The sequence below is a fragment of the Trematomus bernacchii genome, unplaced genomic scaffold (genome assembly GCF_902827165.1).
Source record: "Trematomus bernacchii unplaced genomic scaffold, fTreBer1.1, whole genome shotgun sequence".
Classification (NCBI taxonomy): Eukaryota; Metazoa; Chordata; class Actinopteri; order Perciformes; family Nototheniidae; genus Trematomus; species Trematomus bernacchii.
The window spans coordinates 360,623-386,210 of NW_022987691.1; the positions used below are offsets into that span (position 1 = coordinate 360,623).

The 25,588-nt window shown below is 39.6% G+C and overlaps 1 protein-coding gene across 1 annotated transcript in view; it reads left to right on the forward strand.

Annotated features, from left to right (window-relative positions):
* The window catches only part of LOC117489093 (lysyl oxidase homolog 2B-like), a 110,954-nt gene extending 85,579 nt beyond the window's left edge, over positions 1 to 25,375 (forward strand). The window contains 12 exon segments of the mRNA XM_034138329.1: positions 3,527 to 3,650; positions 3,652 to 3,744; positions 6,033 to 6,216; positions 10,006 to 10,157; positions 13,574 to 13,741; positions 19,704 to 19,829; positions 19,831 to 19,870; positions 21,497 to 21,737; positions 21,829 to 21,944; positions 22,368 to 22,504; positions 22,780 to 22,891; positions 24,147 to 25,375. Of these exon segments, the coding sequence (XP_033994220.1) occupies positions 3,527 to 3,650; positions 3,652 to 3,744; positions 6,033 to 6,216; positions 10,006 to 10,157; positions 13,574 to 13,741; positions 19,704 to 19,829; positions 19,831 to 19,870; positions 21,497 to 21,737; positions 21,829 to 21,944; positions 22,368 to 22,504; positions 22,780 to 22,891; positions 24,147 to 24,217 (1,564 nt within the window). The 3' untranslated portion in view covers positions 24,218 to 25,375.
* Positions 25,376 to 25,588: the final 213 nt, after the last annotated feature.

Genomic DNA, 25,588 nt, shown 5'->3' on the forward strand with positions numbered 1-25,588 from the left:
AACTCACAGGTTTATCATTGCTTTGAGAAAAAAGATTATTAATTTACCACTTTTAGAAGGGAAGATATGGTCATTTGTTCTGGGCATGTCATTTTCGAGCTTGAGACCTGAAAAACAGGCTCAGGGCTTAAGAGGTTAAGCGTTGGATGATTATTCTTTGGGCTTTAATCACTACAAGTAGCTCCTTATACATTATCCACAAAATACTGCTTCAAAAATATTAACCATCTTCACTCAATTTAATTATATGTACCCTATTACCTCTGTTTTGGTCTCCTCCTACGTCTCTATAGTTTCTAAATGCTCCACTATGTTACCGTCTGCTGTTTGCAGCTGAGAAAATATTGAAAAGTGGGTTTTTAGGATCTGCCTTTTTATATAAAACAGCCTGATTTGCCTGGAATACAAGTGGATGAGACAGTAAATCAAATCAGTAAAGTATCGGGCCATAATTAAACCAAAACAACGAGCTGAAAGACACATAAAGGCTTCAAAGAACTGAGATGAACTAAAGCATTGGATGATTATTCTCTGGGGTTTCACTACAAGCAAGAATATGTTCCATGTTTAAACAACACCAGGATATCAATTAAAACAAAACACTCTGAGACTAGGTTTTAATTTATGGTCCCATTACACAAACCCAGGGCTTTTGGGTCTTATGTTGGTTATGTAATGAGAGATGTCAAGTTACAGTGTGGAAATTATTCGACTGTGCGGTGAGTTACTTTGCCGACCTCATGCTGACACTCGAAACATAAAACTTCTCTGTCAGCGTAGATTATTACGGTATGTAATGTATTGCTTTAACGTTTTACCGCCATCTGCTCGCCAACTACATCGTCCAAGTTTTTGGTCATCTTGGACAAAGAAGACATTTATATTATAATAATCTTGGTTTAATTCACAGCAAGGTATACAAATGTACCCTGACCATATGGAGTGTCCAAGAGAAAAGTGTTAAACAACATCAAACATAGTCTTGTTTTAATTTAAACCCGCGATAAATAAGTTGTTTTTTAATGTCTTAAAATGACCTGGATTACCCTGAATCGTGCATGTTTCCAATGTGTGGACCAAATGCTTCGATTCAGAGGCTGTAATAAAATTAAAAACCCAACCTGAATCCTTCATGTTCCACATCAGTGCGTTCCTCAGCGATGTCGTAATGTATGAGTGACTCCCGGGGAGTTTACATGGGGGAGCCACAGGTTAATCACTGCTTCAATAAAACATCCAACACTGGAGTTAACCTTCAGTTTACTGCGTGCGTCTGGGTGGGAAGTTTCCTCTGCGTTAGCTAACCACAGCTGCCTCACTTTCCATCTACGTGTCTGTCAGCACATGAAACATGTGTTTTGTAACAGCGCTGACACGGAGCCACGCTCTGCTGTAGCTTCACAGTTTCATAATGTTGTTTGCTCCTTTTTTTGATGCTCCTGTGAAGCTAATCCAGAGTCCCTTAGGGAAGGCTGGGTTTAAATTGAAATGTCTCACCACAGAAACAAGGAAAAATGTAAAGCCTTTACATAAGGTAAGCTAACGTGACGCGAAGCTAACAATATGACATTTAAATCAATCCTGTGTAGTTTATCCAGAGTCCTTTAAGAATACTGGATTCTAATAAAAACGTCTAAATATTGAATTGTAGATGTTGTTGATCTCTGTCATGTAGCGCTAAGCTAACGTGACACTAAGCTACCGTGACACTAAGCTAACGTGACACTAAGCTAACAATACAAAAATTAAATAAATTCCATTTAGCTTTTCCAGAATCCCAGTTGGATTTAAATGAATATGTCTTACTACGGAAGAGAAGAATATGTGGATCCCTGTCCTATTGTGCTAAGCTAACATGATGCTAAGGTAACGTGGCGCTAAGCTAATGTGAAACTAAGCTAAGCTAACAAGAAGACATTGAAATCAAGCCTCAGATCTAAATCGAGCCCCTTGATATATTATTTTTAACTTCATTCAATTTACGTTAGCTATCCACAGCTGCCTCACTTTCCATCTACGTGTCTGTCAGCACACTTCCATGAAACATGTGTTTTATAACAGCGCTGACACGGAGCCACGCTCTGCTGTCGCTTCACAGTTTCATAATGTTGTTTGCTCCTTTTTTTGATGCTCCTGTGAAGCTAATCCAGAGTCCCTTAGGGAAGGCTGGGTTTAAATTGAAATGTCTCACCACAGAAGACAGGAACAATTTAAAGCCTTTACATAAGGTAAGCTAACGTGGCACTAAGCTAACGTGACTCTAAGCTAACGTCACGCTAAGCTAACATCACGTTTAGCTAAACAAAAAATCTAAAATCAATCCCATGTAGTTTTTCCAGAATCCTTTAAGAATACTGGATTCTAATAAAAACGTCCAAATATGGAATTGTAGATGTTGTTGATCTCTGTCATGTAGCGCTAAGCAAACATTACGCTAAGCTAACGTGACACTAAGGTAACGTAACGCTAAGCTAACGATATGTAATTTAAATCAATACCGTGTAGTTTATCCTGAATCCCTTAAGGAAGGCTGGATTTTAATTTAAATGTCTCACCACAGAAACAAGAACAATTTAAAGTCTATTCATAAGGTAAGCTAACGTGACGCTAAGCTCACGTGACGCTAAGCTAACGATATGAAATTGAAATCAATCCTGTGTAGCTCATCCAGAGTCCTTTAGGGAAGGCTGAATTTAAATGTAAATGTCTCTCCACAGAAGACAAGAAAATGTAAAGTCTATTCATAAGGTAAGCTAACGTGGCGCTAAGCTCACGTGACGCTAACGTGACGCTAAGCTAACGATATTAAATTGAAATCAAGCCTTTGTAGCTCATCCAGAGTCCTTTAAGAATACTGGATTCTAATTAAAATGTCTAAATACGGAATTGAAGATTTTGTAGTCTGTCATATTGAGCTAATGTGACAACACGCTAAGCTAAAATCACGCTAAGCTAATCAATGGAGCCCCTTGATATATTGCATTTATTTTTTACTTAATTTTCAAATGGAACTACTGCCACTAAAAGTTTATTTATATAGCACTTTTCAACACAAGCCAATTTAAAGTGAAAGAAATTAAGAGCATAAAACACATTAGAAACATTAAAAAGCAAAGATAATAACACATGAATAACAAAGGTACATGAATAAAAGTTACAGAGCAGTGTGAGATGTGAATAGTTCAATTAAAAGCTAAAATAAAAGTACTCAGCCTGGATTTAAAAGTAGTCAGAGTTGCAGCGGACCGGCAGGTTTCTGGGAGTTTGTTCCAGATATTTGGAAATATCCCTAACCACATTCTCACATTCCTCTACCCCAAGTCTTCCCGTGAAATTATAGTTCCTTTGACAGTTTTCTAACCTTTTTATATTCCTTTCATCCATTTTGCATCCCCAGACAACACATGTTCCTGTTTTACTGTTACCAAACCCCTCTTTGACCTTTAAACCACTTTCCTTTTCAATTCCCAGCATTAGGATATTTAAACCCGGGTAGATAAGTAATTCTGCTTCTGTGTGTCTGCAGGATGTTTGCGCGCCGCAGGAAGCCCTCGTACTGGGACTACGCTGTGAACTGCACTGGGAACGAGGCGCACCTCTCCAGCTGTAAACTGGGCCAGGTTTCACCGCTGAAGTCCAATGTGACCTGTGGGGGGGGGGCTGCCGGTGGTGGTGAGCTGCGTACCGGGAAGAGACTTCGCCCCCACCCCCATGACGGGGTTCAGGAAGGCCTTCAGACAGGAGGTAGGTTCATCTAAAACACACACTCAACCAGTGGTGCTTATTTTAAAGGTCTCCTATCAAGCAAAATGCACTTTTTATTAAAGGTCCCCTATTATACTGTTCTTCATCAATATATCCCAGGTCTCAGATATATACAGAGCCTGTCTCTGATTGGCTGAAATACCAAACAGATCATTGCAGCATCCCATAATCCCCTCTGTTTCAGCCCCAGTGTTTCCCCTACCATTGTCTTGGAGGGGCGCTGCGCCAACGGAGCCCCGCACCCCCCCTGAAATTCAAGGTGTTTAAAAAATAAATAAATTCAATTTTTTTTTTTTTTTAATAATTCTTTTTAATATATATATATACATATATAGCACCAAATTGCAACTAATCTATATCTACTGTCACTTTTCACATTGAACATGTGCTCTTTTATTAAATAAACTAAACACTTTCATTTTAAGTTGTGAGTTTAGTGTTGTTGACCCTAAGAAACACTGATGCCTTAATCAATAACAATAATCCACAGCTCCTCTCTTTGCTCCAGAGGATTTAAAAAAGTATATATCCCAATGCCACCCCCCCCTCCTGCCCCTCTGAGAGATATTTGGTTAAAAAGAACACAATGGTGGGGAGGGGGGTGGGGTTACCTTGGTTGCTGATTGGCTAATGGTGACACAAGCCAAAACATCGTTATGACATCATAAAGTGGACAAAATCTGATCAGCTCATTTTCAGACAGGTTTGAACCCCAGTGTGATGTTACAGTGGTTTCTACTCTCCACTGGATTAAGTGTCACTTTTTACGTTTAAGATGTTATCGCAAAGATAATAAAAGATACATAAAACAAGCTAATATAGAATAACACAGGTATAAAAGTCATGAATAAAAGTTACAGGGCAGTGTGAGATGTGAATAGTTCAGTTAAAAGCAGCGGCCAAAAGAAAAGTCTTCAGGCTGGATTTAAAAGTAGTCAGAGTTGCAGCGGACCTGCAGGTTTCTGGGAGTTAGTTCCAGATGTTTGGAGCATAACAACTGAACTTGTCCATGTTTAGTTCTGACTCTGGGGACAGGAAGCAGACCAGAGGACCTGAGAGATCTGGATGGGTCATCATGCAGCAGCAGATCAGAATAAACCATTCAATGCTTTATAAACCAGCAGCAGTATGAAGTCTCTGACAGACAGGAGGCCGGTGTAAAGACCTCACAACTGGACTGATGTGATCCACTCTCTTTTGTTTTAGTGAGACCTGTAAAGACACCATTATCCAGTCTACTGAAGATAAAAGCATGGACAAGTGTATTACACATCCAGTCTCTACTTTAAATACCAGCAGCAGTACGTCAACAGTAAACAGCGTCTTCTGTGTTTCAAAATACATCTCTAAATGTTTGTTAATGTTCGCAGCATGATCTGTAAACAGGAACCACTTCAAGCCTTCAGGGTTTCCTCTCAGGAGAACTTCAGGATAAAGTAAAAGTGTGTGTTTTCAGCAAGGTTGGAGTTATAATCTGAGCTTCATGGGGGTCTTTAAGACTAACGTTAGGGGCGGAGATAAATATATCAATAACAGCAGGGTGATATTTGAGAGAGAGAGAGAGAGAGAGAGAGAGAGAGAGAGAGAGAGAGAGAGAGAGAGAGAGAGAGAGAGAGAGAGAAGAGAGGACAGAGAGAGAGAGAGAGAGAGCGAGGAGAGGAGAGAGAGAGAGGAGAGAGAGAGAGAGACTGACTTCACTGCTCATTACGTGGTCCAATATTTGATTGCACCTTGGAGGTGAAGTGCAGGCATATTGTCATTCAAGAGAGAATACGATGCGTAGTTCTTTTGAAAACATGTTTTTCTTTTAGCCTATTTACCTCGTTAATGTAAATAATACTCATCACATTGAACATTTGTTATTTGTGTGTAAAATAATGGTTGTTGGCAATGTATTAGCGACCCCCACAGATGTATGATTTCACTGCTTTTATAGGAGCTCAGACCCTCCTTATGTCAAAGTCAAAGTCAACTTTAATGTCAATCTTCCAGTTTGCGTGTACAACATCCCATGATCCCGAATACAAATACAAATATATATGAAAATATGTATGCAAATATGTATATCCTACACTACAATAACTCAAAATCTTGCCAAGTATATGTGTCTAATATCTAGTCAGAATATGTCTCTACGTAAACAAAAGTGTCAGGTGCTGGATTTGAGTGTGTGTGTGTGGGGTGTTAAAGTCCAGTGGGGGCACTCGGCTCCCATTGGCTCCCACATCACTCGAGGGTGTTTCAGGGTGTGTGTTGTGTGTCTGCAGCAGCCGTTGGTGCGTCTCCGCGGGGGGGCCATCGTGGGCGAGGGCCGGGTGGAGGTGCTGAAGAACGGGGAGTGGGGAACCATCTGTGACGACCATTGGAGCCTGATGGCGGCCACGGTGGTCTGCAGGGAGCTGGGCCTGGGCACGGCCAAAGAGGCGCTGTCTGGAGGACGCCTGGGACAAGGTACACATACTGTGAGGAGGACGAGTTGCATTACTTTATACAATCAGAGAGGGCAGAAGTACACACATCCTTTACTCAAGTAAAAGTACACACATCCTTTACTCAAGCAGAAGTACAGATACTCGTGTTTAAAAATACTCTGGTAAAAGTAGAAGTACTGACTAAACTTCTTTACTCAAGTCAAAGTAAAGAGGCTTTGAAATGTACTTCAGTAAAAAGTACCCATAACTATGTTTTAAAGAGTACCTGACCTCCCTTTATATGAATAGAACAATAATGTCATTGTTAGCTAATGAGTGACGCCTGGGACAAGGTACACAGCATTTTATAATTGAACGTTTATTTATTTTTGATTTAAAGGTAATAAATAATATTGCGCTAAGCTAAAATGTATTATATCATTTTTTTTATTGTTTTACATTTTTTTAATAAATCAGAATACTTTTAGCTAAGTATACAAAGTCATTCAAACTAGCTGCACCTTTACCAGCTTTGAGAACACTTTCATGATCAATCATTATAAAATATATCATATATATTATTCTGAAATGGACCAATCTGCACAATCACTACTTTTACTGTCTCTACTTTCACTATATTTTGATGAGAATACTTTTATACTTTTACTTGAGGAACATTTTGAATGCAGGACTTTTACTGAAACAGAGTATTCCTACACTCTGGTACTTCTACTTTTACTCAAGTACAAGATCTGAGTACTTCTACTTTTACTCAAGTACAAGATCTGAGTACTTCTACTTTTACTCAAGTACAAGATCTGAGTACTTCTACTTTTACTCAAGTACAAGATCTGAGTACTTCTACTTTTACTCAAGTACAAGATCTGAGTACTTCTACTTTTACTCAAGTACAAGATCTGAGTACTTCTACTTTACTAAGTACAAGATCTGAGTACTTTTACTCAAGTACAAGACCTGAGTACTTCTACTTTTACTCAAGTACAAGATCTGAGTACTTTTACTCAAGTACAAGACCTGAGTACTTCTACTTTTACTCTAGTACAAGATCTGAGTACTTCTACTTTTACTCAAGTACAAGATCTGAGTACTTCTACTTTTACTCAAGAACAAGATCTGAGTACTTCTACTTTTACTCAACTACAAGATCTGAGTACTTCTACTTTTACTCAAGTACAAGATCTGAGTACTTCTACTTTTACTCAAGTACAAGATCTGAGTACTTCTACTTTTACTAAGTACAAGATCTGAGTACTTTTACTCAAGTACAAGACCTGAGTACTTCTACTTTTACTCAAGTACAAGATCTGAGTACTTTTACTCAAGTACAAGACCTGAGTACTTCTACTTTTACTCTAGTACAAGATCTGAGTACTTCTACTTTTACTCAAGTACAAGATCTGAGTACTTCTACTTTTACTCAAGAACAAGATCTGAGTACTTCTACTTTTACTCAACTACAAGATCTGAGTACTTCTACTTTTACTCAAGTACAAGATCTGAGTACTTCTACTTTTACTCAAGTACAAGATCTGAGTACTTCTACTTTTACTAAGTACAAGATCTGAGTACTTTTACTCAAGTACAAGACCTGAGTACTTCTACTTTTACTCAAGTACAAGATCTGAGTACTTTTACTCAAGTACAAGACCTGAGTACTTCTACTTTTACTCTAGTACAAGATCTGAGTACTTCTACTTTTACTCAAGTACAAGATCTGAGTACTTCTACTTTTACTCAAGAACAAGATCTGAGTACTTCTACTTTTACTCAACTACAAGATCTGAGTACTTCTACTTTTACTCAAGTACAAGATCTGAGTACTTATACTTTTACTCAAGTACAATATCTGAGTACTTATACTTTTACTCAAGTACAAGATCTGAGTACTTCTACTTTTACTCAAGTACAAGATCTGAGTACTTCTACTTTTACTCAAGTACAAGATCTGAGTACTTCTACTTTTACTCAAGTACAAGATCTGAGTACTTCTACTTTTACTCAAGTACAAGATCTGAGTACTTCTACTTTTACTCAAGTACAAGATCTGAGTACTTCTACTTTTACTCAAGTACAAGATCTGAGTACTTCTACTTTTACTCAAGTACAAGATCTGAGTACTTCTACTTTTACTCAAGTACAAGATCTGAGTACTTCTTCCACCACTGACTAACATGTATTATTATTTAAAACTGTGTACATTACAATACATGTGAAAACAACTTAATATAGTCTCTTCCCAGAATGCACCAGCAGTTTTAACTCAGGTTAGGAGGCACGTTCTGCACGTTCTGCACGTTCTGCACGTTCTGCACGTTCCTGTAACATGAGACGAGGAACATGTGGGAAATGTTTCCCATCAGGATTTCTCATCAGCTGAAACCGAAAAACCAAACTCAGTTGGAAAAAGTGAACTCACTTGTCAATAGTGATAAGAGAGAAGCATGAGGGGAGAGAGACGTTCACACAGGGATTTCAGCCTCTGCAGACCGTTGACATGCACTCAATCCTATAGAACTACAGGAGAGGGAAAACCACAAGAAGTAGAAGTACCTCTTTACACTTTGGGAAAGCCAGGCTAGTTGCTTACTTCTGTCTCCACACTGGAAACACCTGTACACACCTGCAGAGCGGTGCAGGGATGACGTATTTTTGTAGGCCGACCCGGAAATAAACTGCTCATGGGTTCCCTCGACAAAAAAGCAGTTCTTTATTTTGGAATATTGTAAAAAATAAGGTCTGTGGAAAACGAACCTGTTTGATAAATGCACGTTTTGTTCAGCTGGATAATCTCCACATGTCTACCCTACTTTTATAATGTTCTAATCATAAATCTAATGTCCAGAAGCTAAATGCTAACGTGATGCTATAAAGGAACTCCAGCCGAGTCCAGCAGCACGACTTCAACGTCACGCCAACTTCAGATCCATATTCAAACACACAGATTCTAAATGGAACGAGTTGAAGCGTTTGTTTGAACAGTTAGCAGGAGGCAGGTACTTGCTTTCAAGCAGAACAGGGCTAACTAACTTAGAGGAGTGTTTACGTGTTCGGCGTAATGACGTACAACGTCCACGACTTCTGTAGTCCTATTCAGCCACATCGTTTTTCAGACACGTCAACTCTTCAGAAATCACCAGTGGGGTCACTGCTGATGGATTTAATGTCCTAGAACAAAACGTGATCCGTCTCTTCAATGTGTCTCAACCACAGACCTTAGTTCAGATACTTTCCAGAAACTAGTTCAAAAGTCCCGTTGACTCTGAGACCAGGGAACAGGAAGTGGGGAAATGCTGACTCACTTCCTGGTTTTAGGACTCATTCCTGCACCACTCTATAGACCAAGAGAACATTTGCTTGGTAAGATTTCTTGAGATAAGATGGATATTTAGATAACGGAGATCTTGTAATTTGCTAGGAAAACTTATTTTGAACTGTGCCAGAAATGCTCAAAAGATTTCTGTTTTATTCAAATTGTTTTCATCTGAAATCCAACTCAAAATAAGATGTCTTAAAAGATACTTAAGGTGCATCGTCTAAAAACAAGACCCTATGTCTCACTGCATTGTTACTTCTTAAGTTATTATGTCTTATACCAAGTGTAAAGACATATTCTACCTGGAAAGTAGACAAATATACTTGGCAAGGGTTTGAGATTTTGTCGAGCAGTAATTTATGCTAACATAAAAAACCATGAACTCTTGCATCAATTGTTCCAAATGTAAACTACAGCTGCAAGACCTTCATGGACGTTTCTTAGTGGTCTCCATGGTAAGTGTTGTTCAGAGACAGTTTCCTGTGTGCTCCTCAGGGATGGGTCCGGTTCACATGAACGAGGTGGAGTGCTCCGGCTTTGAGAAGTCCATCACAGAGTGTCTCTTCAACAAAGAGTCTGCGGGCTGCAGCCACGAAGAAGACTCCGCCGTGCGCTGCAACGTTCCTGCCATGGGCTTCCAGCAGTCAGTGAGTACGACACGATACCATACCATACCATACCATTCCATACCATACCACACCATACCATACCATACCACACCATACCATACCACACCACACCATTCCATACCATACCACACCATACCACACCATACCACACCATGCCATACCATACCATACCATTCCATACCATACCACACCATACCACACCATACCACACCATGCCATACCATACAATAGCATACGATACGATACCACACCATACCATACCACACCATACGATACAATACGATACACTTTATTGTCCCCGTAAGGACTCCTTCCTGCAGTTACGCATACATGCAGTGGTGGGCCGTCAGCAGGGCCTTCTCTGCTGGCCCTGCAACCAATCAAATAAAGTGTGTGTAAAATGTTTTTCATTAATATTTATCCTCAAAATTACAAAATGAAGTAAGGTTTTGTTGAGGCTGAACTGGAATCTCCTACATCAAAAAAGTCACTTGAACGCCTGACAGTTATTTTAGTTGGCGGGGGGGGGAACAACAGATGCTGCTAGCCTTTTGTTGAAAGACGACACATCTGATTGGTAATAAGCATTACGCAGCCTACACACGGCGGCGTGCGTTGCTGCTTGGCGGTGGGCGTGTCTTGAGCTTGGGGAGTTTACGCGAGCAACGCGACCAATCACATGAATCTCCCGTGTCTCTCCCCAAGGGCTGGAAAATTGAAGAAGTGACCAGAAAGTCGCGTTTGTCAGCTGGAAAAAGCGATGTCTATTATTTTAGGTACTAAACGAACGGGGGCTTGCAAAACTTTTAGCTGCACAGGACACAAGAGTTTGCGGAAACAAGACAGGAGTTGATAATTGGAAGGGGGGGGTCTGTGTAAAGTTTGTGATGGGAAGGGGGGGGGGGTTCTGTTTGCAGCGGGGTAAAAAGGCTTTAAAAAGGCTCCCGTGTATGAATCTCACCATAGACATTAATGTCTAAAAAGAGATTTTTAATTAATGTCTATGGTGCTATTTTATGCAACATTGCATGGTGGCTAAATATACTGTCTATGCCTGCTGTCCATTCAAACGAAGTAAACTGGATATAAACTCCCCAAACAGGCGAAAACCTACCAGTTTCACCCACTGTCTCTGCCACCTCCCTCCATGCCTGGCTCCTCCGGTTTGTATCCCAGTAGGTGAACAGGGACTGAAAGCACCGGGTGATTCCCTACCGCTACGATTATTTTCTCCTCCATTTTTTGGCATATGAGGAAATGAACTGCGGCCTGGCTCTCCCAACATACACGCGGTTTGATTGGCTAGCGCTTGAACTGGCAGATTTGCATACGCGGGATTTGATTGGCTGCCGCCTCCGCCTCAGCTTCAAAAGTAGAACATTGCTCTACTTTTGCAGCGAGCACCGCGAGGAAAGCTACGCTTTGCTCCCAGAATGCAGTTCGGCGAATCGTGACGTCACCCTATTCAAAGTGAATGGGCAGAAGCGTTGAAGCGTCAACGCACGCCGCCGTGTGTAGGGGCCGTCAGTGACAGATTCATCAGCCAATCAGATGTTCATGTTCAATGACAGCGTCCTGAGCTAAACTTCTGTCATGAACTTCCTTCGTAGCATCGACTTTATTTACAAGTGAGCACGTTACTATTCACGTCATTTTAGAGCGACGTGAGAGTGCACGATGACACACGTTTAATAATAGATGACTTCACTGATCAATGTTGGGACATGTCGTCTGCTTTTAACCCTTATCTGGCTGACTGTTGTGATTGTTGATCAGCTGTTGTATTGTTGATCAGCTGTTGTGATTGTTGATCAGCTGTTGTGATTGTTGATAAGCTGTTGTGATTGTTGATCAGCTGTTGTATTGTTGATCAGCTGTTGTGATTGTTGATCAGCTGTTGTGATTGTTGATCAGCTGTTGTGATTGTTGATCAGCTGTTGTGATTGTTGACCAGCTGTTGTAATTGTTGATCAGCTGTTGTGATTGTTGATCAGCTGTTGTGTTGTTGATCAGCTGTTGTGATTGTTGATCAGCTGTTGTGATTGTTGATCAGCTGTTGTGATTGTTGATCAGCTGTTGTGATTGTTGATCAGCTGTTGTGATTGTTGACCAGCTGTTGTAATTGTTGATCAGCTGTTGTGATTGTTGATCAGCTGTTGTGTTGTTGATCAGCTGTTGTGATTGTTGATCAGCTGTTGTGATTGTTGATCAGCTGTTGTATTGTTGATCAGCTGTTGTGATTGTTGATCAGCTGTTGTGATTGTTGATCAGCTGTTGTGATTGTTGATCAGCTGTTGTATTGTTGATCAGCTGTTGTGATTGTTGATCAGCTGTTGTATTGTTGACCAGCTGTTGTATTGTTGATCAGCTGTTGTGATTGTTGATCAGCTGTTGTGATTGTTGATCAGCTGTTGTGATTGTTGATCAGCTGTTGTATTGTTGATCAGCTGTTGTGATTGTTGAGAGACTGTTGTGATTGTTGATCAGCTGTTGTGATTGTTGATCAGCTGTTGTGATTGTTGATCAGCTGTTGTGATTGTTGATCAGCTGTTGTGATTGTTGATCAGCTGTTGTATTGTTGATCAGCTGTTGTGATTGTTGAGAGACTGTTGTGATTGTTGATCAGCTGTTGTGATTGTTGATCAGCTGTTGTGATTGTTGATCAGCTGTTGTGATTGTTGATCAGCTGTTGTATTGTTGATCAGCTGTTGTGATTGTTGAGAGACTGTTGTGATTGTTGATCAGCTGTTGTGATTGTTGATCAGCTGTTGTTATTGTTGATCAGCTGTTGTTATTGTTGATCAGCTGTTGTATTGTTCAGAGACTGTTTGGCATACTGTGAGCATTATCTGATCATGGCTGCGTTGGCTGGAACAGAGACGTGTAAAGTGTGTGTACTGGATGTGCTTTTCAATGTGTTGACTGAAGGCCCCGTCTAAAGCCCCGCGGTACGCCACAGCATACATGTACATATACAAACATAATAAACATTAAAATACATACACATATGTACCGTTTGAACACAGACTGATGCAGGCGACCTGTTGCACAACCCTCATGGCCAACATTTAAAAGTGTATCACATGTGAGTGTTGAGACTCTTGATGGACAGACTGTAGGCAGGAGTGAGTGCTTATAGAGAGTCAGCCTGAGTACAACGTTCCTTGTTTTCTATCAAGCCACTAGACGGACATTTTTAACTTGTTTTCTTTCCTTTATATTCGTGTTACTCACAGTTTGATGAGTTGCTCGAAATAAAATAACAAACGTTTACACATGCAACAAAATAGAGGGCTTTGAGGCTAGAATGGGTGATCTGTTAGGTATTTTGAGCACTTCATAGACATGTTTTTTATATATATTTATATATCTGAGACCTATAATATTTGCCTAAAAACAGTGTAATAGGAGACCTTTGTGTTGTTTTCTCCCAGCTGCGCCTCAGCGGGGGCAGGAACCCCTTCGAGGGCCGGGTGGAGGTCCTGATGGAGAGGAACGGGTCCCTGGTCTGGGGCACGGTGTGCAGCGAGGGCTGGGGCACCATGGAGGCCATGGTGGTCTGCAGGACGCTGGGACTCGGGTTCGCCAGCAACGCCTTCCAGGTACCCTCACACATCCTTTACTCAAGTACAAGTACACACATCCTTTACTCAAGTACAAGTACACACATCCTTTACTCAAGTACAAGTACACACATCCTTTACTCAAGTACAAGTACACACATCCTTTACTCAAGTACAAGTACACACATCCTTTACTCAAGTACAAGTACACACATCCTTTACTCAAGGAGAAGTACACATACTCGTGTTTAAAAATACTCTGGTGAAAGTAGAAGTACTGACTAAACTTCTTTACTCAAGTCAAAGTAAAGAGGGCTTTGAAATGTACTTCAGTAAAAAGTACCCATAACTAGCAGCTGTTTTAAAGAGTACCTGACCTCCCTTTATATTAATAGAACAATAATGTCATTGTTAGCTAATGAATGTTTCCATGCTGAACAACGGCAACATGACAACGTTTTCATTGGTCCCTCTTCTTTAGAGAAGACCAGGAAATGATGGATACACGGATCGTGTTCAAATCAATAGGCACGCAATGACTCTAAATAATAATGATCACGCCACCAGACACACATTCAAACTAAAGGAACCAGCCTGTTTGGGAAATGTGAGAAGTAGAAAGTACAGGTATTTGGGTTCAACATGTAAGAAGTAGAAAGTACAGGTATTTGGGTTCAACATGTAAGAAGTAGAAAGTACAGGTATTTGTGTTCAACATGTAAGAAGTAGAAAGTAAAGGTATTTGGGTTCAACATGTAAGAAGTAGAAAGTACAGGTATTTGAGTTCAACATGTAAGAAGTAGAAAGTATAGGTATTTGTGTTCAAAATGTAAGAAGTAGAAAGTACAGGTATTTGTGTTCAAAATGTAAGAAGTAGAAAGTACAGGTATTTGTGTTCAACATGTAAGAAGTAGAAAGTACAGGTATTTGTGTTCAACATGTAAGAAGTAGAAAGTACAGGTATTTGTGTTCAACATGTAAGAAGTAGAAAGTACAGGTATTTGTGTTCAACATGTGAGAAGTAGAAAGTACAGGTATTTGGGTTCAACATGTAAGAAGTAGAAAGTACAGGTATTTGTGTTCAACATGTAAGAAGTAGAAAGTACAGGTATTTGTGTTCAAAATGTAAGAAGTAGAAAGTACAGGTATTTGTGTTCAACATGTAAGAAGTAGAAAGTACAGGTATTTGGGTTCAACATGTAAGAAGTAGAAAGTACAGGTATTTGGGTTCAACATGTAAGAAGTAGAAAGTACAGGTATTTGGGTTCAACATGTAAGAAGTAGAAAGTACAGGTATTAGTGTTCAACATGTAAGAAGTAGAAAGTACAGGTATTTGGGTTCAACATGTAAGAAGTAGAAAGTACAGGTATTTGTGTTCAACATGTAAGAAGTAGAAAGTACAGGTATTTGTGTTCAACATGTAAGAAGTAGAAAGTACAGGTATTTGGGTTCAACATGTAAGAAGTAGAAAGTACAGGTATTTGGGTTCAACATGTAAGAAGTAGAAAGTACAGGTATTTGGGTTCAACATGTAAGAAGTAGAAAGTACAGGTATTTGTGTTCAACATGTAAGAAGTAGAAAGTACAGGTATTTGGGTTCAACATGTAAGAAGTAGAAAGTACAGGTATTTGTGTTCAACATGTAAGAAGTAGAAAGTACAGGTATTTGTGTTCAACATGTAAGAAGTAGAAAGTACAGGTATTTGTGTTCAACATGTAAGAAGTAGAAAGTACAGGTATTTGGGTTCAACATGTGAGAAGTAGAAAGTACAGGTATTTGTGTTCAACATGTAAGAAGTAGAAAGTTCAGGTATTTGTGTTCAACATGTAAGAAGTAGAAAGTACAGGTATTTGTGTTCAACATGTAAGAAGTAGAAAGTACAGGTATTTGTGTTCAACATGTAAGAAGTAGAAAGTACAGGTATTTGTGTTCAACATGTAAGAAGTAGAAAGTACAGGTATTTGTGTTCAACATGTAAGAAGTCAAAGTAAAAAGTGGTCAGAAACATAAGAAGTGTAGTAAAGTACTGATACCAGAAACATGTACTTAAGTACAGTAACAATGTATTTGTACTACAACCAATCAGGGGAGGGGATTCATGTTCTCTCAAGATCAATAACACATCTCAATCAGAAGAAATCAGAAGGTAGGTTGACCCGTATGAGGAATTTGACTTGATGTCGTGGTGCATACATACAGTAAAAGTAAAAGTAAAATTAAAAACACAGACAGAGAACTATTTGAACACAGAAGTCCCAGTTCGAGACATTTTGATTTCACTTCAGGTCAAATGAGTATTTCTAAATCTCCCAAATCTGGACCATGATCAGTTTCTGTCTAATTACATTTACTTTAGGAAGTTAATTGGAAATAACTTCATAATTTGTTTTGCACACAAGTCCTCACGTGACCCTGATATCAAAAGGTAAAGTCCGCCACCTAGTGGTCAAAGTGGAGAATCGCCTTTCTTCACAATTATTCATGGCACTTCAAAAATGTAATTTCTGTAATAAAAAACGAGCTTCAAATGGATTGATTTGCATAACAAGGAAGTACATGTTACCTCCTATATTTAGCTTGAGTTACATTGTAATATTTGCAGGACTTTTACGTATGAATGAATTTTTTTCGATTGGTGAATTTGTTAATAAAATACTATTCCTAAAATATTTTTTTGTAACACATCTGATAACAAAATAAACTAGAATAGGTGTTGGAAAGCTCAGAGCCCTACTATATGAAGTTTAAAATGTAAAAATAAATATACATTTCACAGTCGGGAGCTCATATTTCCCATTATTCCGTCAGCACACGAATGCAGCATCTTTCTGTTTCCCAAAGTTAAGAAATATTGTGTTTCTCTTTGACTCCTTGAAGCTTGAAGTCTTCATGACTTCAGACGTGTTGGTTTGACCCGGTTCTGTAGTATTTCTAAATCTCCCAAATCTCGACCATCAACAGTTTCTGAACAATTACTTTGACTTTAGGAAGTTAATTGGAAATAACTTCATTATTTGTTTTGGACACAAGTCGCCCCGGCCTCATGTGACCCTGATATAAAAAGGAAAAGTGCGCCCTCTAGTGGTCAAAGCACTGAATGACCCTACTTCAATTCAAAGTCATTGGAGTTCTATTTTTACTTTTACTTTCATATACAATTCCTAAAATATTTGTTGTAACACATCTGATAACTAAATAAACTTGACTAGGTGTTGGAAAGCTCAGAGCTCTTCTATATATACAGTTTAAACATTTAAAATAAATATCAATTTCGAGGAACTCATATTTCCCATTATTCCTTCAGCACGCGAATGCAGCATCTTTCTGTTCCCCAAAGTTAGAATACTTTTTGAGTCGCCTCAGCTGGTTTCTCTTTGACTCCGTGATGCTTCCTGTTCATGATATATCAATCTGAATCTTTATCTATTTATATATCACATTTAAAATAACCTCAGGTGACCAAAGTTCTGTACAGGGAACACATACAATATAGAACAACACAACAGGAGTAAAATAATAAAACAATAATTAACAATAAGAGAAAAAAGTACAATAACTAGAAACATGATATCAGACGTGTTGTGTTGGTTCTGTCCCCCCCATGTAGTGTTTCAAATGTAAAATAAATATCAATTTCAGACTAACTTTAGGGGGTGATCACTTAAAGTGGACCTATCATGCTATATTTGAATAATATAGTGTAGGACCATACCTATATAAGGCATATTTATACTTTTTTCTTTTCAAAATACCAAACAGATCATGCATTTTAGCCATGCCTCATTTCGCTCAATTTGACATTTTTTTAGCTCTGCTCTGCAAGGGCAGATTCAGTGAGAACAGCACCACCTACAGGCCTGGCATATGTACTACAGCGTCTCCAGCGCTTTGGAACGGCAATGGCCGTGGCTGTCTCCTCCTGATTGGTGGAGTTGGCCCAATAGCCGTAGCGCCACCGTCCTGACGTCAGGACAGTGTTCAAATCTGGATCAGTTTTTTATCAGATCCGTTGCAGCCCCTTTTTTAGAGATTTGGGTATGGAGGAAAATAGAGAGGGTTGTGTTTTCTGACACTTGGTGAGTTCCCTGGAACACCGGGGACACATATTCATGTAGAAAAGACGTACACAAGTGCATTTTGCATGATAGGTCCCCTTTAAAATATCACAGTCCGGAACTCATATTTCCTATTATCCCTTCAGCACATGAATGCAGCATCTTTCTGTTTCATTTTTTAAAATGTTATTATTTATTCTACTATTTCAACAATTAGACAGTTTATACATCTGAGAAACAAAAGAAATGAGTAGAAGCGGGAGGGCAGAAAGCAGAGTTTATACGGAGGTAGCCCATCCAGTTGCAGGATAAAGAAAAAAAGATAAATCCGTAATTAAATACGCACACAGAAGTGTTAGAAATACTGTTTGTGTCGCCTCAGTGTTTCTCTTTGACTCCTTGAAGCTTCCACAGGTCTTCATCAAATCAAATCAAATCAAGTTTTATTTATAAAGCACATTTAAAAGCGATTTTTGGTCGAGCCAAAGTGCTGTACATGTAATAAAAACACATTACTACAATCACAATAAAAGACAATAAATTACAACAGATATATATAAAAAAACAAATTAAAAAAAACACAAGGAAAAGTCAGGAGTCGTGCTCCGCTCTGACTAGAAGGCCAGAGAGAAGAAGTGTGTTTTTAGTGTAGATTTAAAAACCCCTAGGGTCTGGGCCGACCTCACATGGAGGGCAGAGTGTTCCAGAGCCTAGGGCCAGCTGCTGAGAAGGCTCGGTGCCCTCGGGTTTTAAGCCTGGTCTTGGGCACTACCAGCAGCAGCTGGTTAGCAGACCTTAAAGGTCTGGCTGGGGTGTAGCGCTGGAGGAGTTCAGCTATATAGGCCGGAGCCAGCCCATTTAGTGCTTTAAAAACAAATAAAAGGATTTTAAAATCAATTCTGAACCGAACTGGAAGCCAGTGCAGTGAGGCCAGAATAGGGGTGATGTGGTCACGCTTTTTGTGGCCAGTCAGCAAACGTGCAGCCGCGTTTTGGACTAGCTGCAGGCGTTTAATTGAGGCCTGGTCCATACCCACATACAGAGCGTTGCAATAGTCCAGTCTCGAGGTTACAAAGGCGTTAATAACCCTTTCTAAGTCTTTAAAAGATAAATACGACTTGGTTTTGGCCAATAGTCTTATTTTAAAAAAAGCAGGATTTGACTACAGTGCTGACCTGCTTATCGAATTTAAAAGTGCTAGTGAAGGTCACTCCAAGGTTCATGACCGAGGGGAGGATGTTTTTTTTGAGAGAGCCCAGAATATCAACCGGAGAGGCTGGAGGTTGGGGTCCAAAAAAGATGACCTCAGTCTTGCTCTCGTTGAGGTTGAGAACGTTTTTGCTTCATGATATCAGACGTGTCGGTTTGACCCGGTTCTGTAGTATTTCTAAATCTCCCAAATCTCGACCATGATCAGCTTCTGACTAATTACTTTGACTTTAGGAAATGACTTGTTTTGCACACATGTGCCCCGGCCTCAGGTGACCCTGGTATAAAAAGGTAAAGTCCGCCCTCTAGTGGTCAAAGCACAGAATCACCTTTCTTCACAATTATTCATGGAGCATTAAAAATGTAATTGATTTAGTTGATTTGTTTATAGTGTCGTGGACAGACCCATTGATCAATATCACAACAAACAGTAAATGGGGCATTAGCTTTAGCCAACATGGCTCACTTCCAGCTGTTGTCCTCAGCCAGATGATAACAGACACCTTTTTAAAATCACTAAACATTGCCATATCTGTAGCTGCTGTGCACATGACAATACAGCCTTGAAATGCTTCCACTTGTGTTCATGATATCAGACGTGTTGGTTTGACCCGGTTCTCCCCCCCCCCCCATTTGGTTTTCCCTGATGTTTATTTTCTTTAATTTAATGTATTAGTCCCAGATTGAGATCAATACATTCTTTTTTAATTTGTATTTCCCCCCCCCCCCCTTCAGGAGACGTGGTACTGGCCGGGCGATGTGAGTGCTGACTCTGTGGTGATGAGCGGGGTCCGATGCTCCGGCACTGAGATGTCTCTGAACCACTGCCTGCACCACGGGGCCCACCTCAGCTGCTCCAAGGGGGGGGGGCCGCAACGCCGCCGGGGTCTCCTGCTCAGAGAGTAAGATCACTACACTTTATTTTATTTAGTAGTCAACATAATAATATAATACTAAGAACTAAACCGATGATTAATGCCAGGTGTATTGTGAGTAGAACCATTTCCCCCTCAGTGTCCTGCACTATACACTGTATATATCAGCGACGTGCAGTCAGTGGAGGCAGGGGAGGCAGAGCCTCACCTGTCATACTCCAATGTAACGGAAAAACAACTAAAGAAAAACGAAATAGTAATAATAATAAAATGTCTCCACTGATCTTGTGTAAGTGTGATTTCTGTATGATTCTAATCGCTTTTTATAGTCAAAATCAGCAAATTTGCCGAGCTCCGCTACGGGAGCGATGAGAAGTGAGGCAGGGACGAGCTCTGCCTCACGTAAGCCCACAGTAACTTGCTGGAGCGCGGGCACTCATTTAGCGCGGGCACTTATTTTGTGAGCGCGCTCAAGCCATTTACTGTGGGGTGAGGTGAGGCACAGATGAGATCTGCCTCACTTCAGAATGCGTCACCCCACAGAAACTGGCTGGAAAGCGGGCCCTAAGCGCATGCCTGTTACCCTCTCACTGTAGGTCACCAATGTAATGTTTGTAGATCCCTTTATTACATTTATCCTCGCCATCCATAGTCTCTAAATAACTTATTTCACGTATATATGATATTTAAGCTCGCTGGTCTCAACGGCAATGAAAAAGCACCAGGAGAGGCAGCCATAACCTCTGCCGCACTGCAGGGGGCGCACGTGAGCCCACAGGTTCTTGTTGCTACTGTTATTCTACGCAGAGACGGTAGACGCAAACAACAAACTAGACTTTTGAAACTACAGGAAGATAAGGAGGACTTTTACAAAACAGTAATAGAGATTGTTGTCCAGAAGGATAGCATGGACTTCATCTTCAAGTCAAGGTAAGACCACATTTCTAATGAAAATGGGATCTTACTAAGAAAGAACAATCCAATATTTAGATTTTGGGTATCCTTTTGTTGATCGGTCTGTTTGAAATGAATCGAAGCATCAGACTAAAAAAGCTTTTGAAAATAACAGAATATTTCGATTAAGGTCAAAATATAATATTTGTAAATCTGACTCAGTGAGTCAGTGCCTCACCAGCCATGAACCTCACCGCACGTCACTGGTATATACGTACACACACTATATATAAGTACACAGACTGTATATAAGTACACAGACTGTATATAAGTACGCACACTGTATATAAGTACACACACTGTACACACACTGTATATAAATACACACACTGTACACAGTGTATATAAGTAAAAACAGTGTATATAAGTACACAGACTGTATATAAGTACACACACTTCCACTAAAATTCCAGAACCATTTCCCCACCTTTCTAACTACATGTTCTCCACCTTTTTTTATCTAATATATCATATTCCAGTTATATAGACTCTCCTTGCACTATTTCTATTGTATTTTATTTGTATTTACTTATTATACTATTTTAACTATTTTATCAGTTTTATTGTGTTGCTCTGTTGGAGGAGCCTGTGACCTGAGATGTTCATTGTCATATCTCCACTGTAGCTCTGTACAAATGACAATAAATGCCTTGAATCCTTGAATCCTTGAATCCTCTCTAACCTCCCCTCCCCCCCCAGCGGCCCCGGACCTGGTCCTGAACCCTCAGGCTGTGGAGCAGACCACCTACATGGAGGACCGGCCCATGTTCATGATGCAGTGCGCCCAGGAGGAGGGCTGCCTCTCCTCCTCCTCCAGCCTCACGCCGGCCACCTCGTACCGCCGCCTGCTGCGCTTCAGCTCGCAGATCCACAACAACGGCCAGTCCGACTTCAGGCCCAAAGCGGGGCGAAACTCCTGGGTGTGGCACGACTGTCACAGGTCAGAAACACCACGTTATTTTAAACCATGAATGCACCGTATGATACGTGGAGCGGCCACAAAAAAAGTGTGTGTGTGTGTGTGTGTGCAGGCATTACCACAGCATGGAGGTGTTCACCCTCTACGACCTGTTCACTCTCAATGGGACTAAAGTGGCAGAAGGACACAAAGCCAGTTTCTGTCTGGAGGACTCGGAGTGCGATGAAGGTGAGGAACAACACAAGAAGTCAAATTATGTCTGAAAAAAGTCACAATTAATAGTAGTTGAAAAATGTATTCGTAGAAAAAATTAAATTTAAAAAAATTATCTAAATTCTAAAAAAAAAGTCAAAAATCTGAAAAAAACTTGAATTACTAGAACAAGTGAAATTATGACTAAAAAGTCAAATTACGACTAAAAAGTGAAATTATGTGAAGAAGTCAAAATTAATAATAGTTAAAATTGGTATTCTTGAAAAAAAGTGAATTTCTGAGAAAAAAGTCAAAATTCGGAGAAAATATAACATTCGAAAAAAAAACACGAATTTAGGAAAAAAGTCTGGAGAAAGAAAATTGGATTTTTGGTATATTTGACATTTTTTGAAAACTTTTCAGCAAATATTTCATTAATTTCGTCCCGTTTCCCTGCAGGTATTGAGAAGAGATATGAATGTGCTAACTTTGGGGAGCAGGGCATCACAGTCGGCTGCTGGGATACGTACCGACACGACATCGACTGCCAGTGGATCGACATCACAGACATCAAACCTGGAGACTACATCTTCCAGGTGAGGAATCCATAAAGAGCCATACAACTGAGAAAATAAATACAGTATTTAAAGGAACATTTAAAGAGAAATAAAGGAAATAATTCATATTGTAATATTGGGGGAAATAAAAGTCCTAAGAGAAATACATTTAAAAAAATACCAATTAATAACACTATATATAAATGAGGCAGACAACAAAGTTCTTCCTATTTTCCATTTGTATTATATTTTCTTGCCTCCATGTAAAGAGTGATATGATCTATATGTTGACATGTTGATATTCCCCCTCACAGATCGTGATTAACCCAAACTACGAGGTGTCGGAGTCGGACTACAGCAACAACATCATGAAGTGCAGATGTCGGTATGACGGACACCGGGTCTGGATGTACAGCTGCCATAACGGTGAGGAAAAAGTCCAATTCTGGGAAAATGTAAAAAATCTGAAAAAAACTTGAAAAATCAAATTATGTTTGAAAAAAGTAAAAATTAATAATAGTTGAATAATGTATTCGGAAAAAAAATAGTTAAATTCTGAGAACAAAATCAAAATTCGGAAAGAAATGTCAAAAATCTGAAAAAAAACTTTCATTTTTGGAAAAAGTCTAATTATGACTAAAATCAAATTATATTTGAAAAAAGTCAAAATTAATCAAAAAGGAAAATACAGTGAAATTCTGAGAAGAAAACATGAATTTATGAAAAAAAGTCAAAATTCTTGGAAACAAATCTAAAATCTGAAAAGAATCTGAAAAAAAACTTGAATTGTTGCAACAAGTCAAATTCGGACTAAAAAGTCAAATTCGGACTAAAAATTGAAATTCTGTTTGAAAAAAGTAAAAATGTATAGTAAAAAAAAAGAGAAATTCTGAGAAAAAACATGAATTTATGAAAAAGTCTAAATGAATAATAAGAGACGGCAATCACTTATCTCGCAAATGTAGGTAAACTATTCTTGACCTACCTTCCCTTCAGTTAGACTGCTTTTTTATCAACTTGAATTCACTGTATTTATCTGAAGAGTGGGCTCATTTAACACATGAATACTCCCGTGTAATATCTGTTAACATATAATAATTAAGAAGTAAGCCATACTCCATTATAGTTGAAGAATTAGTTGAGGGCCAATTAAAAAAGGGACCACGGGCCGTAGTTTGGACACCCCAATGACTTTAAAAAATGTGTTTTTACATGTTATACTAGGCAAGGCAAGGCAAGTTTTGTTTTTGTTTAATCGGAGAAAGTTCTGACTCATCCAGTCATTGACGTGCTCAATGCACTTACTCAGTGTTGTAATTGGAGAGTATTCTCCTGGTGAAATTGTTAAATACATTTGGGTGTCATCTGCATAGCTATGATAACTTAGGTCGTTGTTTTTCATAATTTGAGCAAGTGGTAGCATATAGATATTAAAAAGCAGAGGTCCTAAGATAGAGCCTTGAGGAACCCCACATGTCATATTTGTCAACGCTGATGTGTAGTTGCCTATAGAGACACTAGTGCATTTTTTATGATTTGTTTTAGGACATACTATACTATGAAGGTTTGGACACCCCCAGGTATAAAGTATGCAGATAGACCACCTCATATTACTCATTTTAGGTGACGTGTAGAGTTATATATTTACAGATATATATATATAATGTGTGTGTTCCTGCAGGCGGTTCTTTAAGCACTGAGACGGAGGAGACGTTCCCCGGCCTCCTGAACAACCAGGTGACCCACAGGTAGACACTCTGAAGACCCCTGAACAACCAGGTGACCCACAGGTAGACACTCAGAAGACCCCTGAACAACCAGAAACACCTGAACAACCACGTGACCCACATGTAGACACTCTGAAGACCCCTGAACAACCAGGTGACCCACAGGTAAACACTCTGAAGACCCCTGAACAACCACGTGACCCACATGTAGACACTCTGAAGACCCCTGAACAACAAGGTGACCCACAGGTAGACACTCTGAAGACTCCTGGACCCCATCCAACATCCGAAAACTCCTCTTCAAAGCATCTTTAAATATTCTCCTTCATCCACGAGGCAGCATCTTCTATTCTTCCTCCCATGAAGCCAAAATGTGTTCAAAATGTGTTCAAACAGAGCGATTACAGCTATTTCTGAGTCCTGACAACTATGACTTATTTTGGATACATTTCGACAAACTATGACTTTCTTTGGATACATTAAGACAAAATATGACTTTTTATGGAGACATTTTAACACCCTATATACTATGACTTTTTCCGACATACTATACTAATATTCTTTTTAGACATACTGTATTATCATTTCTTTCCAACATCCTATACTATGACTTTTTCTTGACAAACCACTCTGAAGACTTTGATGAAATGAACTTGTCAGAAAGTGCCAGGTACTTTACAAACGCTGCAGCCCTTCCTGTTCAAAGAGGATTTAAATAAATGATTGAAAAACAACAGCAGGAGTCTGTTTAAAGTGCCTTTCACTTTTTATATAACTCACCCTTTTAAATGTAATTGAGGCTTTAAGTTTCACTAAATAAATGGGGTTGTATATTTGAGTGGAAGGTGGGTGCTGCCACAGGTTGCTAACCACTAGCAGCTAGTTGTTAGCCGCTAGTTGTTAGCTGCATTTTAGCACTTCTTGTCCCCGGGTCTGGAGGTCAATGGTTTTCTGAAGGTGTTTTTGGTCTGAAATAAGCTCTGTGGTTAACACAAGCTGGAGAGATTTAAATTCTACGACATCAAATATGTCAGTAAATACATCTCGGCAATAATCCAAAATCACATGGAGAGATCCCATTGGACGAGGGAGATGCTGCCTTCAGGGTCCAACAGAGAAATACCACATCCCTGCGCCACTCTACTCTGAGAAACTAATGGTCCCCCCCCCCCCCCCCCCCCCCCCCCCCCTTTAGACAGTCAGAGTTGCAGATATGACTTACTGTAATTGAAGTTGTTTTTACTGTTTTACTCCTTAAAAACGTACGTACAATACTGTGTGTGTTAATGCTATTTTATTGTCCTTTTTATAATGGTGCTATGATCTAACCGGTCCTCTGTTTTCTGAGGGTGCGGTACACGTTGAACAGCTGCATTATGTTTACTAACAGTATACT